Source organism: Neomonachus schauinslandi, chromosome 6, assembly GCF_002201575.2.
Source record: "Neomonachus schauinslandi chromosome 6, ASM220157v2, whole genome shotgun sequence".
In the NCBI taxonomy this organism is placed as follows: Eukaryota; Metazoa; Chordata; class Mammalia; order Carnivora; family Phocidae; genus Neomonachus; species Neomonachus schauinslandi.
Genome location: NC_058408.1, coordinates 138,344,044 through 138,357,411, shown reverse-complemented (window position 1 = coordinate 138,357,411; position 13,368 = coordinate 138,344,044). Strand labels below are relative to the sequence as shown.

At 48.8% G+C, this 13,368-nt stretch overlaps 1 protein-coding gene across 1 annotated transcript in view; it reads right to left on the bottom strand.

Moving 5' to 3' along the window:
- The window catches only part of VWA2 (von Willebrand factor A domain containing 2), a 36,402-nt gene extending 30,102 nt beyond the window's left edge, over positions 1–6,300 (bottom strand). Inside the window, exons 1-3 of the mRNA XM_021700218.1 lie at positions 6,249–6,300; positions 1,798–1,872; positions 126–259 (exon numbers count right to left, since the gene is read on the bottom strand). Of these exons, the coding sequence (XP_021555893.1) occupies positions 126–259; positions 1,798–1,872; positions 6,249–6,300 (261 nt within the window). The remainder of the gene's footprint in view (positions 1–125; positions 260–1,797; positions 1,873–6,248) is intronic.
- Positions 6,301–13,368: the final 7,068 nt, after the last annotated feature.

Below are 13,368 nucleotides of genomic sequence, written 5' to 3'. Positions count from 1 at the left end.
AAGCGGATGCCCAACCCACTGGGCCACCCAGGCGCCCCGTAAATGTCCTCTTCTGCTTAGAACTGGATTTCTGTCACTTGCAACCAAAGATGCCCTAATACAAAGATGACAAGACTTGCACTCACCCTCTCAGGGTTGATGTCCAGAGCGTCACAGACCATGATGGCAAAGTGCTTAGACCTTTCAAAGCTCCCCTTCCCGACACTGTGCGATCCGTCTATCAGAAACAGGACGTCCACTGCTGCCGAGCACTGCATCACTGGGGAGAGCGGAACACAGTGGGTGACAGCCTGCTTCCCTGCCCTCTGGTCCCCAGAGGGTCTCCCTCCTGAAGCAGAGTGGAGGCAGAAACAACCCTGGGGTGGATCAGGTTGCTGCTCTTCTTAGCACACGGGTGAAAACACCACAGGAGAAGGTTCCAGCCAGAGGCGCTCTCCTCTGCAGCAGGAAGTACACTCCCCCACCCGCCCCCCACAGTGGGCACAAAGCTCACCAACAGGCCCTTGTGTGGAAGTCTTTGTAATACTGGAGGAGTCTAACTCAACAACGCGAATGGAGCCCTAAGAGGACAGGCTACTGGGCCAGTGAGGGATACCAAAGAGCCTTGGTCCCAGGCCTTGGGGGCCACGATCTAGTCCAGGATCCAGCCAGATACCCTGGTGCATGAGGCTGCATGACCCCAGAGTTCAAGCGAGGATAGCACTGACTGTGCCTTCCCTACATGCCATGCACTGTCTCCGACACTTTATATGTGCTAATTCTTATAACCACCCTAAGATAGACAGCTATTTTTTAATTTTTTAACAGGTTTATTGAGATACAATTCACATACGAAAGAATTCATCCATTTAAAGTATACAATTCAGGGGGCACTGGGTGGCTCGGTTAAACATCTTGATTTCAGCTCCAATCATGATCTCAGGGCTGTTGAGACCGGGCCCCGTGCTGGGCTCTGCTCTGAGTGTGGAGTCTGCTTGGGATGCTCTCTCTCCCTCTCCCTCTGCCCCTCCCCAACTCATGCACGCATTCTCTCAAAAAAAAAAAAAAAATTAATTAAAAAAATAATAGAGTAAAATATATAATTCAGTGGCTTTTAGTATATTCACAGATACATTCCATCCTTGCCACAGTCATATTAGGACATTTTCCATCACCTCAAAAAGAAACCCTAGACCCTTTAGCGATCAGCTCCCTAGCTCCCCACCCCACCCCTAAATAGATGTATGGTTTTTACTCCCAGTGGAGAGATGAGGAAGAAGGACACAGGGCAATTCAGTAACCTTCCTAAGGCCAAAGTACGAGTAAGCGGTGGAGCTGGGAAGCAAACTCAGGCTGTCTAGCTACAGAATCCGCATCCCACCACCTCACCGTCAGGATGTAGGAGAGTGGAAGTCAGAGAAGCACCAGCGAGAAGGCACCACCCAGAAGGCAGTGACTGAGGGGGATTTCACGGGAGAAGGAGGGAGGGACACGCAGGGTCTCTGGGAACAGGCTGGGGTGGCTTGAGCAGGTGGAGTGGATGCTGAAAAGGGTGGAAGACGAAGGAACATGGAGGGAGATGAGGCTGGTTGGGGAGACGGTGGTCACATAGCAGAGGACTCCCAAGCAACACCAAGAAATTCAGCAACAAGGATTTACCCAAGGTTTTCACCCAGTATGGAGACCTAGGTCAGGCCTGTTGGGGAAAAATGATTCTGGCCACAGTGTGAAAGGAAGATGGGAGTGGGGCAGGAACATTCTGGAGTCAGGCAGAGGCCAACATGGGGGTCTAGAAGGTTGACTGACACATAGGCTTACTTTTGTTAGCCGCTGAAATCTTCCCAATGGTCTCCCTGCTTACGTGGACTTCCTGAAGAGGATGAGACTGGCGTACTAGGAGAGAAGACACCAAAAGCAGTCATCACAAAGCAGAGAGGGGAGGAGTCTTTGTCCACATTATGTGACCAGAACCAATAGGTAGTGAAAGGGAAAACTGGAATGTGGAGGAATTTAAGGACGTTGCATCTCAAAAATCACCAGAAACCCCTCTAATTGCTTCATCAGGTATCTTTGTATTTAAATTTGGGTATTTTGAAGCAAAAAATTAAAAATATACATAGAGGGGGATTCAGAGAGCCCGTGATTCTGATGAGTTTTGCCCCTGGTTAGGCATAACAGCTGGGTGCCCCTCCGGAGTGCAGCACCTTGCCATAAAAATTAACCTTGGATATAAACATACAATTCACAGACAAGCACAAGGGAAAATGTCTGAACAGGTGACAAAATGTTTTTAACCCAAACAATAAGATACCCTTTTAACTGCGAAATTAAATGACCAGCTTCTTCATTTAAATGTAAATGGGGAAAGATCAAAGCAGGAAAAACCTTCCCAGTGGTGGCCCTGAAAACTGGTAGAACCCTTTTAGAAAACAATTTGGCCAAATGAATGAAGAGTCATAAAGCAGCTTACAGCCTTTGCCCCTGTGGTGTGGCACCTGGGGAAGGGATTCGAAGGAAGAACAATTTTAGAGAAGGGAAAAGGTACATCAGGACTCTCCTTTCAGGGTTACTTGTGATGGAGGAATGGTGGAGATAACAAATATCCAGAAAGACAGGGCTAGGAGTAAACGCTGATAAATTTGTTCAGTGCAATTAATATGAACAAGGGCTAAGAAGTTTTCGGATAGGAAGTTCGTGAATATATCTTTCATTCTCTTATATGATGTCCAGTAAAATGGTAATGATGGTACGTTTAAAAGTAAACTCTTGAGAGCAGGGGTAACATGCCAAGGAAGCCCCAGACTGCTGAACACGAGCCAATCGTGATGGAAGTCCTAAAGGCCATGAGGGTGCCACCTGGAAGGCTATTCTGAAAAGCCAAGTGCACTCGATTGATGGCTACCGGCAGAAGTCCACGCGCAGAAGCTTTATAAATATCCACGGGCGGTGGGTAAGCACGGAGGAAATACAGTGAGGTGGGCAGAGCAGGGGAGCAGGCCAGGCAGGGGGCAGATGAAGGAATGTGGGGGGGGCTGTTGGGAAAGGGGGTAACGGGGGGGGGGGGGGGGGAATCACGCCAGGCAGGTATGTTGGGCCCAAGGGGATCTGTGACTGCCAGGAAAGTCATTAGGAGGGAGAAACCAAAGGAAAAAGTCAGGGTCTGGGGTGGGGATGCCTCTTGCTTGCGACACACACCCCCTTAGTCAGCCACCCCCTGGGCTCGCCCCAGCCCCATCTTCTCTGGCTCCTCTCCACTCACTACTCGCCAGTGCAAACTAACGTAGCTCCCAGTTCTCCCCACCTAACCTTCCAGCGGACGGTTTCTGCTCACCGGATAGGCCCTTCCCTCAATCTCGACTCACAGAGGATGGTTCTTGGCCAAAATGCTGAACCAGCCATTAGCCCCGCAGACAAGAGTATGGGACAAAAATCTGACCGTCTGCCACTGCGGTTTTGCCACCAGAGGTAGAAACAAGACAAACTACAAATAAAAACCGCAGACTGGGTTTGCAGGGAGAAAAAGACCCTTCCACTCGCATAAAAAATGGCATGTTGGGACAGAGGCTGGGCAATGGTTCAAAACCCGAAAATTCACTCAGTAATTCAGCATATTGGTCTTCCAGAACACAGAGGCTCTCTGCTTCACTGCGTTCCGAGAGCAAGGTCTTGCCGACCCGTGCGGCCGGCTGCCCCCGCCCATCATGCTGAGCTGCTCCCATCCGCCCAGCTGCTCTAGAAGCTCCCGGGGGCAGGAACATCTCCAGCCAGCCTCTCAAAGCCTAGTCCAGCCCTCTGTGCACCGCATGTAAGCACTAAGGTTTCCTGAGTAAGCCCATGGAGGACTAAGAAGGGCCCAGGAGCCAAGGAATCTCCAAAGCCCTACAAAAAAACCCCAGAAAAACACTGGTCCTTTTTACAAGTCTCACCAGCAAATTCCCCAGCTGGAGACAGGCCAGCAGCCTCCCCCTGAGGGGAAGGCTGGGACCAGAAACCACTCACTAAAGATGTCACTCAGCGAATGTGTCTTTCTATACCGTGTGCTCAGCTGTTAACGGCAGGTGCCAGGCTTCAGATGAGCCCTCCTTGTGCCTTAGGTGACGTCCCCTCTGCTCCCCTACAAGGTCACCTCAGGATGGTGCAGAGCTTCCCCTACAGAACAGGGAGCTGATGAATGTGTGACTGTTGGTTCCTCCTCTGGGTGGGGCTAAGGAGTGGGCAGGGTGAAAATCACTAATCTAGTCAAACCCTTTCACTTTACAGATAAGAGAGCAGAGGCCTAGTCAGATGATTCCTGTACTTTCTCCTCCCTCAGAGGAGCCCCCAGTGGTGAGGCCAGCCCAGAAGTCAGAAGACAACAGCTGTGCGACCCTGGGCAAGTCACAAGCCTCACCGGGCCTCCCCTGCCTCATCCGTCCAACCCAGGAATGGTCAGGTCAAGTGCTCTGTAAACTGGACAGGGCTACAGAAGGTGAAGTTCTGCAATGAGCTAGAGCAGAACCTGGGCTGTGCCCGAGCCTCCTGGGACCTCCTTCAGGTCTTGTCCCCAAACATATCTCATTGCTCCTCAGTCCCCTGACCACGAAGCTACTATGTTACACCATCTACCCACATGGCTTAGAGAGGGGGGCTAGGGGGGCTGAGCAACCACCCACCTTCTTCCAGCCTCTCTTATCTCCCCAGGCGCCAGGGAATAGGCAGGTGGCGGCAGGATTCAACACAGCGGAGGCTCACAGACCAAAAGAGGATCCTGAGCTAGACTTGGGCGGCCAGACACCCTGTCCACTTGCTCTTACTTGTAGGACAGCAAACTGCAAGACACTCAGTTTCCTTTCTACCACCTCATTTTAACAAGGCTAGAATTTGGGAGAGGAGTAAAAACAGAGTTGATTTTCTCCGTTATTCGTTCATCTGTGCACTTCTGGAACACTTCTGTGTGCCAGGCCTGGTGCTGGGCGCCAAAATTATACGGTGGTGAATACACAATATGTAGGATCTCTTTCTTGTGGAGCTTCTATCTGGTACAGAAGATGGACGCTAAGTTTTTAAAAATTCACACACAAGTACTACATAGCAGAGGTGCCTGGGGCTACAGGTATTAAGGGCACTGACCTCACCTGGGGGACCTGGAGGAGCTGTGCTGGCTGCTGATGGATGAGTAGGAGTTTACCGGGGTGGCAGTGTTGTGTGAGGGGGTGATCTAGGCAGAGGGGTCACCTGTGAGAACCCCTAGGCAGGGAGGGAGCAAGGGGGCTGGGCGGGATTTGGAGGAATGTCGGCTTTGGCGCAGAGAGAGAGAGTACCAAGAGGGCACTTTGAGGCCTGAGGTCTGATAAGCAAGGTCTCTTAAGAGCAATGAGGTATCATTTAAAAATTTTAGGCAGGGCGCCTGGGTGGCTCAGTTGGTTAAGCGACTGCCTTCGGCTCGGGTCATGATCCTGGAGTCCCGGGATCGAGTCCCACATCGGGCTCCCTGCTCGGCAGGGAGCCTGCTTCTCCCTCTGACCCTCTCCCCTCTCATGTGCTCTCTCATTCTCTCTCTCTCAAATAAATAAATAAAATCTTAAAAAAAAAAAAATTTTAGGCAAGGGGCGCCTGGGTGGCTCAGGCAGTTAAGCAGCTGCCTTCTGTTCAGGTCATGATCTCAGGTCCTGAGATCGAGCCCCACATTGGGCTCCCTGCTCAGCAGGGAGCCTGCTTCTCCCTCTCCCTCTGAGCCTCCCGGCTGCTCACTCTCGAACGCTCTCTCTCTCAAGTAAATTAAAAAAAAATCTAGGCAGGGGGTAGGGGTGGAGAGGGGTCCCGGCATGATCAGATTTGCATTGGTTTTTTTTTTTAAAGATTTATTTTTTTGTTTCAGAGAGAGCTTGGGGGTGGGCAGAGGGCAGAGGGAGAGGGAGAGAGAGAATCTCCAGCAGATTTCCCACTGAGTGCGGAGCCCAATGTGGGGCTCAATCTCACGAAACTGAAATGACCTCAGGCAAAATCAAGAATCAGACACCTAGCCAACTGAGCTGCCCAGCACCCCAGATTTGCATTTTGAAATGACTGTTCTGTGCACAATGAGCTGGAGCAGAACCAGGTGGACCCAGGGAGACCAATCGGGAGACTACTGCAGTGGTCCAAGCATGAGATGATAGGGCTCACACTAGGCAGGTGGCCATGGAGTAGAGAGTTGCAGATGTATTTGAGAGACCATTAGAAGTTAAAATTGACATGATGTGAAGCAAACCAAACCCCTCAACACCTTACCCCTGACCAAAAATGCTTACCTCCAGAAAACAGGAAAATGAAGAGGACTTCCAGCAACAGGAAAGAGGGCATGTTGATATAACTATAGGGCAGGACAGGAAAAAAAGCATCAGCAATTAACCCTGTGTACCCCAAGTCACACCCAAATGAGAAGAAAACTACTCAGCCTTTTTGAGGGCACAAAGATGACCCTAGAGGCTCCTCCTTGCCATAATAAGCTTATTAGCCAGAAAAACACCCAAACTCCCTAAAAGTCATGGGAGACTTTGCTCCAATGACTTTGTTTCAAAGGATGGTCTAACATCTTTCCCGGACACCCATCCCCCCACCCCCACAGCTCCTTCACAGACTCCAGGAAGGTATGCTCTGCCGGAGGTTAAGAGTCCTGGGTCCTAGTTTGGCCAGGCCCTGACAAGCCACATGACCTTGAGTAAAGTCCCTCCTTCTCAGAGCCTCCATTTCTTATGAGGAGTTAGAATCAGAGAGATTGAAGATTTGATTTCTAATATCCTCATTTTCTGAAACCTTCTAGCAAGGTCTAGAAGCCTACACTTTCCAAATTATTTATAAAAAGTAATGTGCGGGCGCCTGGGTGGCTCAGTTGGTTAAACGACTGCCTTCGGCTCAGGTCATGATCCTGGAGTCCCGGGATCGAGTCCCGCATCGGGCTCCCTGCTCAGCAGGGAGTCTGCTTCTCCCTCTGACCCTCCCCCCGTCTCATGTGCGCTCTCTCTCTCTCTCTCAAATAAATAAATAAAATCTTAAAAAAAAAGTAATGTGCAACAAAAGTGTTTTTTTAAAATTATTATTCCCTAATCATGTTTATAGTATAGATAATATTCAGTTACAGGGGGCCTGATAACAATTTTTGAGGGAGATAAGGGTGGAAAGTAAGAGCTTTTAGTAAGAACGATAGACTGTAATTTGATTCTATAAGAGCACATACATGAGATATACTTCTAATTTTAGGTGTGAGGCCCAGGAAATAGATCATTCATTATCTTTTCAACCACAAAGATATGATGTACAATTCAGACAGTTACACTTTAGCAAGTGTACTCGCAAGTAATATAAAAGCTGAAAGGGATCATACAGAATGAAATTTATAGACTTTTTCCCCCCAGTATAAGTTAGCAGGGAGAAATCTAAAAATATCTGAACAATAGGTTCTAGAAATTTTATTTTTTGCCTTTTGGGATCCAGTACTTATTCAAGGTCTTACCCTCCACATTACATTTGCCCATTAGAGAAAAAAAAAGACAGCCACAGGTAGGTCTTACTGAAGTTTCCTTCTGTTAAACACATAATGTTGACAGTCACTCAGGGAACAATTCCAAAGAGAAAATCCCAGACAGAGACATTGATAGGGAAACACTGCAAGGAACCCGCCCCCCCCCCCACCCCAGGTTCCAGAGAAGAGAGCAGAGGGCAAGGTGCTCGGTACAGCATGGGGTACTCAGGGGTGCAGCCCAGAGAAACTCACTTCCGCCTGATGCACCCAAATCAGAAAGTCCCTGTAACGTCTTAAGTAAACAACGCTCTCCTGCATTCCTGCATCTAAGAACGTGGAGGAAGGGCCGAGTTTTCATTTATGTATCTTGGGTCTTCGGATCACCCGCACCCCCCCCATCTCCACTGGCGGATGTCATTTCTCCAAAACGCGGGGTGGGAGTTTCCTGCTCATCCTCAGCAGCTCACCAAATGCCTTTAAGGTAACCAGCACTAAAATGAATTCTGTTGTCAAACACCCTCCACTCTCTGCCAGGACATTAAGAACACATCTCCCAGCTGCAGCAACAAAACAGAACTTGACTCCTCATTCAGAGGATTCTGAGCAGGCTGGGGAGCAAGGGCCGCATTGGAAATCTGGAGTTCCCCAAGAAATACAGATGCTTTTGCAGGAAAGTTTAAAATGAAAGTCTCTGTGCCTCAAATGACCGTGAGGCTCACATCTTCACCTAACCTAAGTGGCCAGTGGAGAGTGACTATTACAAGAGTGAGAAAGTCAGGAGCTTTCGCAGAGGGGAAGATGGACAGAGAGGATACGGGACGGTGGGGCCGACAAGGCTCCTGTTAGCTTCCAGGCCAGCACATGCCAGCAAGACAGACCTTCCCTTCCCCCAAAGACACCTTTTCTTTCCTCTCACTCCATACAACCGATGAAGGACGAGTTCCCACCTGCCACCCGTGAGCCAGGTAAGGGTAAGGCATGGGGACAAGGGGCAGTGCAATGCCATCTCGTCCTTGGTTAGACTCAGGATGATTTTCTGGGGTCACAGCTTCTGACCCTGGGCACGTGCAGGACTCTGAGGCTTATCAATTTTTTTTTTTTTAGAAAAGCAGGAGGACACAGTGGAAGAAGTATAGAAGGTTCCTACCACATAGGAAGGCACTCAGGAAACATGGGGTCCCCTCCCTCTGCCAGGAGACAAACCAAAGCCACTCCATCTCGCTCTCTTATGTGCCTCTGCATGCCCAGGTGAATGTTTTCCAGAGTCTTCTAAGTTTCTGCTCATTAAAACAAAATTGATGTTGGCAATCTGCAAATCAACGCAAGAAATCAGATGCCTCCTGATAAGTGTGCAGACCAGACGGGGCTGGCTCGGGGACCTCAGCGGTGCTTCCCAACCCTGTGCCCACAGCACGGCCCTTCCTGTCACGCAGCCCACACCAAAACTGCTTGCTGATGCGTGTATCTCGCCTGCCAGGTGGCAAAAGCCTCAGGGACGGAGTCTTAGTCTCTGCTGGGGCCCCAGCCACCTGTGCTTGTCTGGCACACAGTAGGGAGATGAGAACTTGCTGGGTACACTAAGCACCACCATGCCGACTTCCAGACGAATCTTTGTGCTCACTACACTCCCTGCATTCTTTTTTATGCCAAGATAAAGGAAACGAACGCTACTTTGGTGCCGGTGAAGTATTAATAGCACTCCTTGCTATCTGTTCCCACCCGTTATCTCAAACATGCCACCCCTATACCAAAAACCTGCTTGCAATACTAATTCCACATTCTAAATACAACCCTGCATCTAAAAACTTTTTTTAAAAAAGGATGAACTGCATAGTAAAAATCCAACAGCTACCACCATCTAGTGAGCAGTAAATATACCGTGTGCCTGCCACCGGGGTCTGTACTTCTGCATCTTCTCCCTCTTAATCCTCGCAGCCAGCCAGCGAGTGTGTTATCCCCATTTTACAGATAAGAAAACTGAGGCACAGAAAAGTTGTGTTGCCCCAGGTTACACAGCTAATCAGTGGATCGGACTCCCTCTAGTCTCCCAGTGATCTGTTCAACCCACCCCCTCCCGATTCTGGGGGATTAAGGTAGAGGAACAGAAGCATAATTAAAAATCTGCCACCTGAATCCGCCCTCTGGCAGTTTTCCACAAGCTAATACCTGCCAGCAACTCCCACACTCAGCACATAATGTGAGATTTCCAGAACTTTCTGCATTCTTGTGCAAAGCAGTCAGGAGTGGTCTGCATCCTGGGGCAGAAACAGATCTATCCTTCCCAGGTAAGCCTTGTCAAGCTTTTTCCATTGCAAACACCTCATTTGTTCCTTTCTGTTCCATTACCCATGCTAATCCCACATTATTCCTGGCTCCTGGGGCGCTCACACATGGACTCAGCTGCTTTTCACCCCCCACCCCCCCTTCTTCTGGTGCCACGCAGCACCCACCGCACCAGGGACAGCAGGTGAGGGAGGTTGGCTTCAGGACTCATGAAGAAGCGGAGGCCCAAACAAGGCTACTTTTGGGAAAAAAAAAAAAAAGGGCCAGACTGGCAAGAGCTGAAGGCAGTTTTGCAGGACAATGCCTGCCTTCTCCTCTATGATCAGAAAGAAGTTCAAGGTGAAAAAGGAAACCCCTTCTACCTCCTTACAAAATGCAATGCCAAGCCCAAATATTAATTAGATGAGCCCTTGGCAGCCTCCTCTCAATCGGCGGGATAGAAATCTGAGCCCTTTACAAGAGCAGGCAACACCTGAACAGGAAGACTCTAAAATCAGAGGTAAAAGCGTGGAGCCAGGAAGCCCTTGCTATCTTTCACTGTAATACTCACCTGCCTTGGCCTTTTGGCGAAACACTTGGTTCAGGCCCAGGGAAGGTGGACCACACGTTTCTAGTTGATAGGGCAGGGAGAGTGGTTTTTTTTTTTGTTTTTTTTTTATTCTTATGTTAATCCCCATACATTACATCAGTAGTTTTAGATGAAGTGTTCCATGATTCATTGTTTGTGCATAACACCCAGTGCTCCATGCAGAATGTGCCCTCCTCAATACCCATCACCAGGCTAACCCATCCTCCCACCCAGGGAGAGTGTTTTAAAAGCCGCTCAGGGAGTCATGCTCCCTCTAAAAGAACCACAAATTCTCAGACTGTTGGTCTGAGAACCAGAAGTCAGCACCAAGGAATGAATGATGTGCTGTACGGGTTCCCTGGTCAGACGGGCATGAATCTCGGGGTTTCTCACTCTTGCCACCCCTGCTCAGAGACATTTTTAGCCAAGAGGGATTTTGATGTTTGTTTTGATGATATTTGAAAATCCCTTATTTAAACTGTACAGGACTCAAGTTCATTGGATTCTGGGAAGCAGAAGTCTAAGAGAATGCACACGGGACCAGAAGTCCAGAGAGAGAATTCTGGACTCATTCTGCTTCTGACCACCTGGGTGACTCTGCAAGCAACAGCTTGCCCTGTTCATCTAGTACCAGGGGAGAATCTCAGTTTCATAAACTCAGGAACTCAGGCAGTATTGTAAGGATCCAGTGAAACAGTGTGTGAATATCCCTCCTAATGGTCCAACACATTCTAAATTACAATGTTAAAGAATTATCATTACATTTAATAAGTTAATTTCATTTAACAACCATAACCCCATAGAGCAGACACGATCATTTCTATTTTTATACATGAGAAAATGGTCTCGTGGGGACCTAAGGTCAAAGAGCTGGTGAACCACAAGCATGGAATCAAGCCCAGGTCTCCTGATGTGGACAGCTTGGCCATGGAGTGCACAGGAGGGCAAAGAGCAACTGGACATTGGGAAGCCCAAGCATGAGCCTCTCAGTAAATTCCTCCACTTCAGTCTTTCAATTTCCTTCCCTCAAAAATGGAGGTGACATCACCCATCCTATTTACCTGAAAAGGTTGATGCCAGGATCACATGAGACCATAATACAAAAGTGCCCTGGGTGAGGGCAAAGTTTCCTACATGGAGAGCAGGGAAACCCAGTTGAAGAGAAGGGACTTGGGATCAGGAAAGGAAATGAAGGATCCAGGACAGTAATCATACTGAGGGCAGGCCAGCAGGTAATTCTGTGGGTGGGAAAGGAAGAGGTCTGGAGCTGTTTACAAGATGAAGGGTAAACTAAAGAAAGGGACTTCAAGTGCATTCAGCTGTCCCAGGGAACAGGCCTGGGGTGATGCTGAAGCAGGGGTGGGATAGACACCCGCCCCTCTTGTGCAACATCCCCAAAAGACCTTCACTAGCCTTGGGGATGATGGGAGGGATTTGTTTTATTTGCAAAAAAAATATTCTTGTGGGATAAAATTAAAAGTTGGGATAAAAATTAAAAAATTTTGTTACACTCTTCCTGATAACTTTTTTAAAACTGATCTGTGAAGTGCAGAAGTACAAAAGTTTGAGGACCACTGCCCGAAAACACCTCACAATGTTGCTGACCCTTCCAATGATATAATTACATGGAATTTTATCTATTCAACAAAAACTAGTAAGCATCTGCCCTGTGCCCAGCACCCTGTCAGGTGATGGGGATACAATGAAAATACTCTGTAAGATACACACAAGACGGGGGCATCAGTAGCAAAAGGCTCTTGTATTTTCGCCTATTTATCCCTAATGTCATCACTTGCCAATTAATGACTGCCATTTATACAGCTCATTAAAAACCTAGGAGTCTGGGTTCCTGGGGGCTCTCTCATTCACTCTTGGGGCATCTTTTGCCCTCTCTAGGTCTGTTTCCTCATCTGTAAAAACATGGACATCTAGGATTCATTTCAGAGGACCAAAGCCTATTGAGGGGGAAGGAAATAGTTACTCCAAGCTCTGGATGTAGACCAAAAACTAAGTTCAAAGAAAAATATGTCACTGATGGTTTTCAGTCCAACAGTCAGGTGTGATGAAGGAAGGAATCCCTCTGTCTCTTCCCCAGGATTTGTCTGGGGACCTCTTCTGGAAAATTCTATACCATCAAGAGACAGTTCTGGACTGGATTTCTACAAAAGAAGAGGAGGGGCTATATCCCAGGTGAAGAACAGTCTGTGGAGCCTTGTACCCCCATCAGCAACAAGAAGAGAATGGCTGCAGGCTACTGAAAGCCAGCAGTATCTACAAATTCACTCCCATGGCTTTTGCCAACTGCAGTGGTACCTCGGACACTTCTGACTTGTTCCTTCTCTTTTCTGACTCTTTCCTCAACAAATGCACATTTCTTAATATAATGTCACAATAGAAGCCAAACAGACCTTGAATTTTTACATCAGAAATTATAAAACATTTAAAGGTTGGGGGGGTTGTTTAATTAGAGAATCTCATAATTTGAAAGTCATACAGGTTCTGATTATTCAGTTCCAAGACACCAAACGCAGCACAGGTGTTCCCACTGAAAGGCCCCTCTTGGCTGGAGAGCCACAGATTCCTCAGGGCAGGGAAGGTGCCTCCTCCCTTTTCTGCCTGGGTGCCCACCATGTTTTTAAATCGATGCCACCCGGCAAGTTTCAAAGGTGCAATTCTGAGACCCTCCCATTTACTCTCCCAGCAGGTGGCGAAGTGCGCAGCCCCCCAGGAGGATTCGCTGGGGGCACTCCACTGCTGAGAAAATTGCACAAGAGTCACCTTAACACCCGCATATGCCCTGAAAAAGGCGGGGGGGGGGCGCTTGGATATGTCCCCCGAAGTCTTTATTAAAAAGGCGAGTCCCCTTCTGCAGCCGCCAGGTTAAGAGACTGCGACTGTGCCAAGCAGGTCGGGTTTAAAACGTGGTTCCCTCCTCCACCCACAGCCACAGAGCCCTGTTCCCTTACCTGTGCTCCGCGCCCTTTGGCTCTGCGACCCCGTGCCGGGGACCCAAGGGAAAGGCCGCTCCTGCGCCCGCCGCACGCCCAGTCCCAAGACC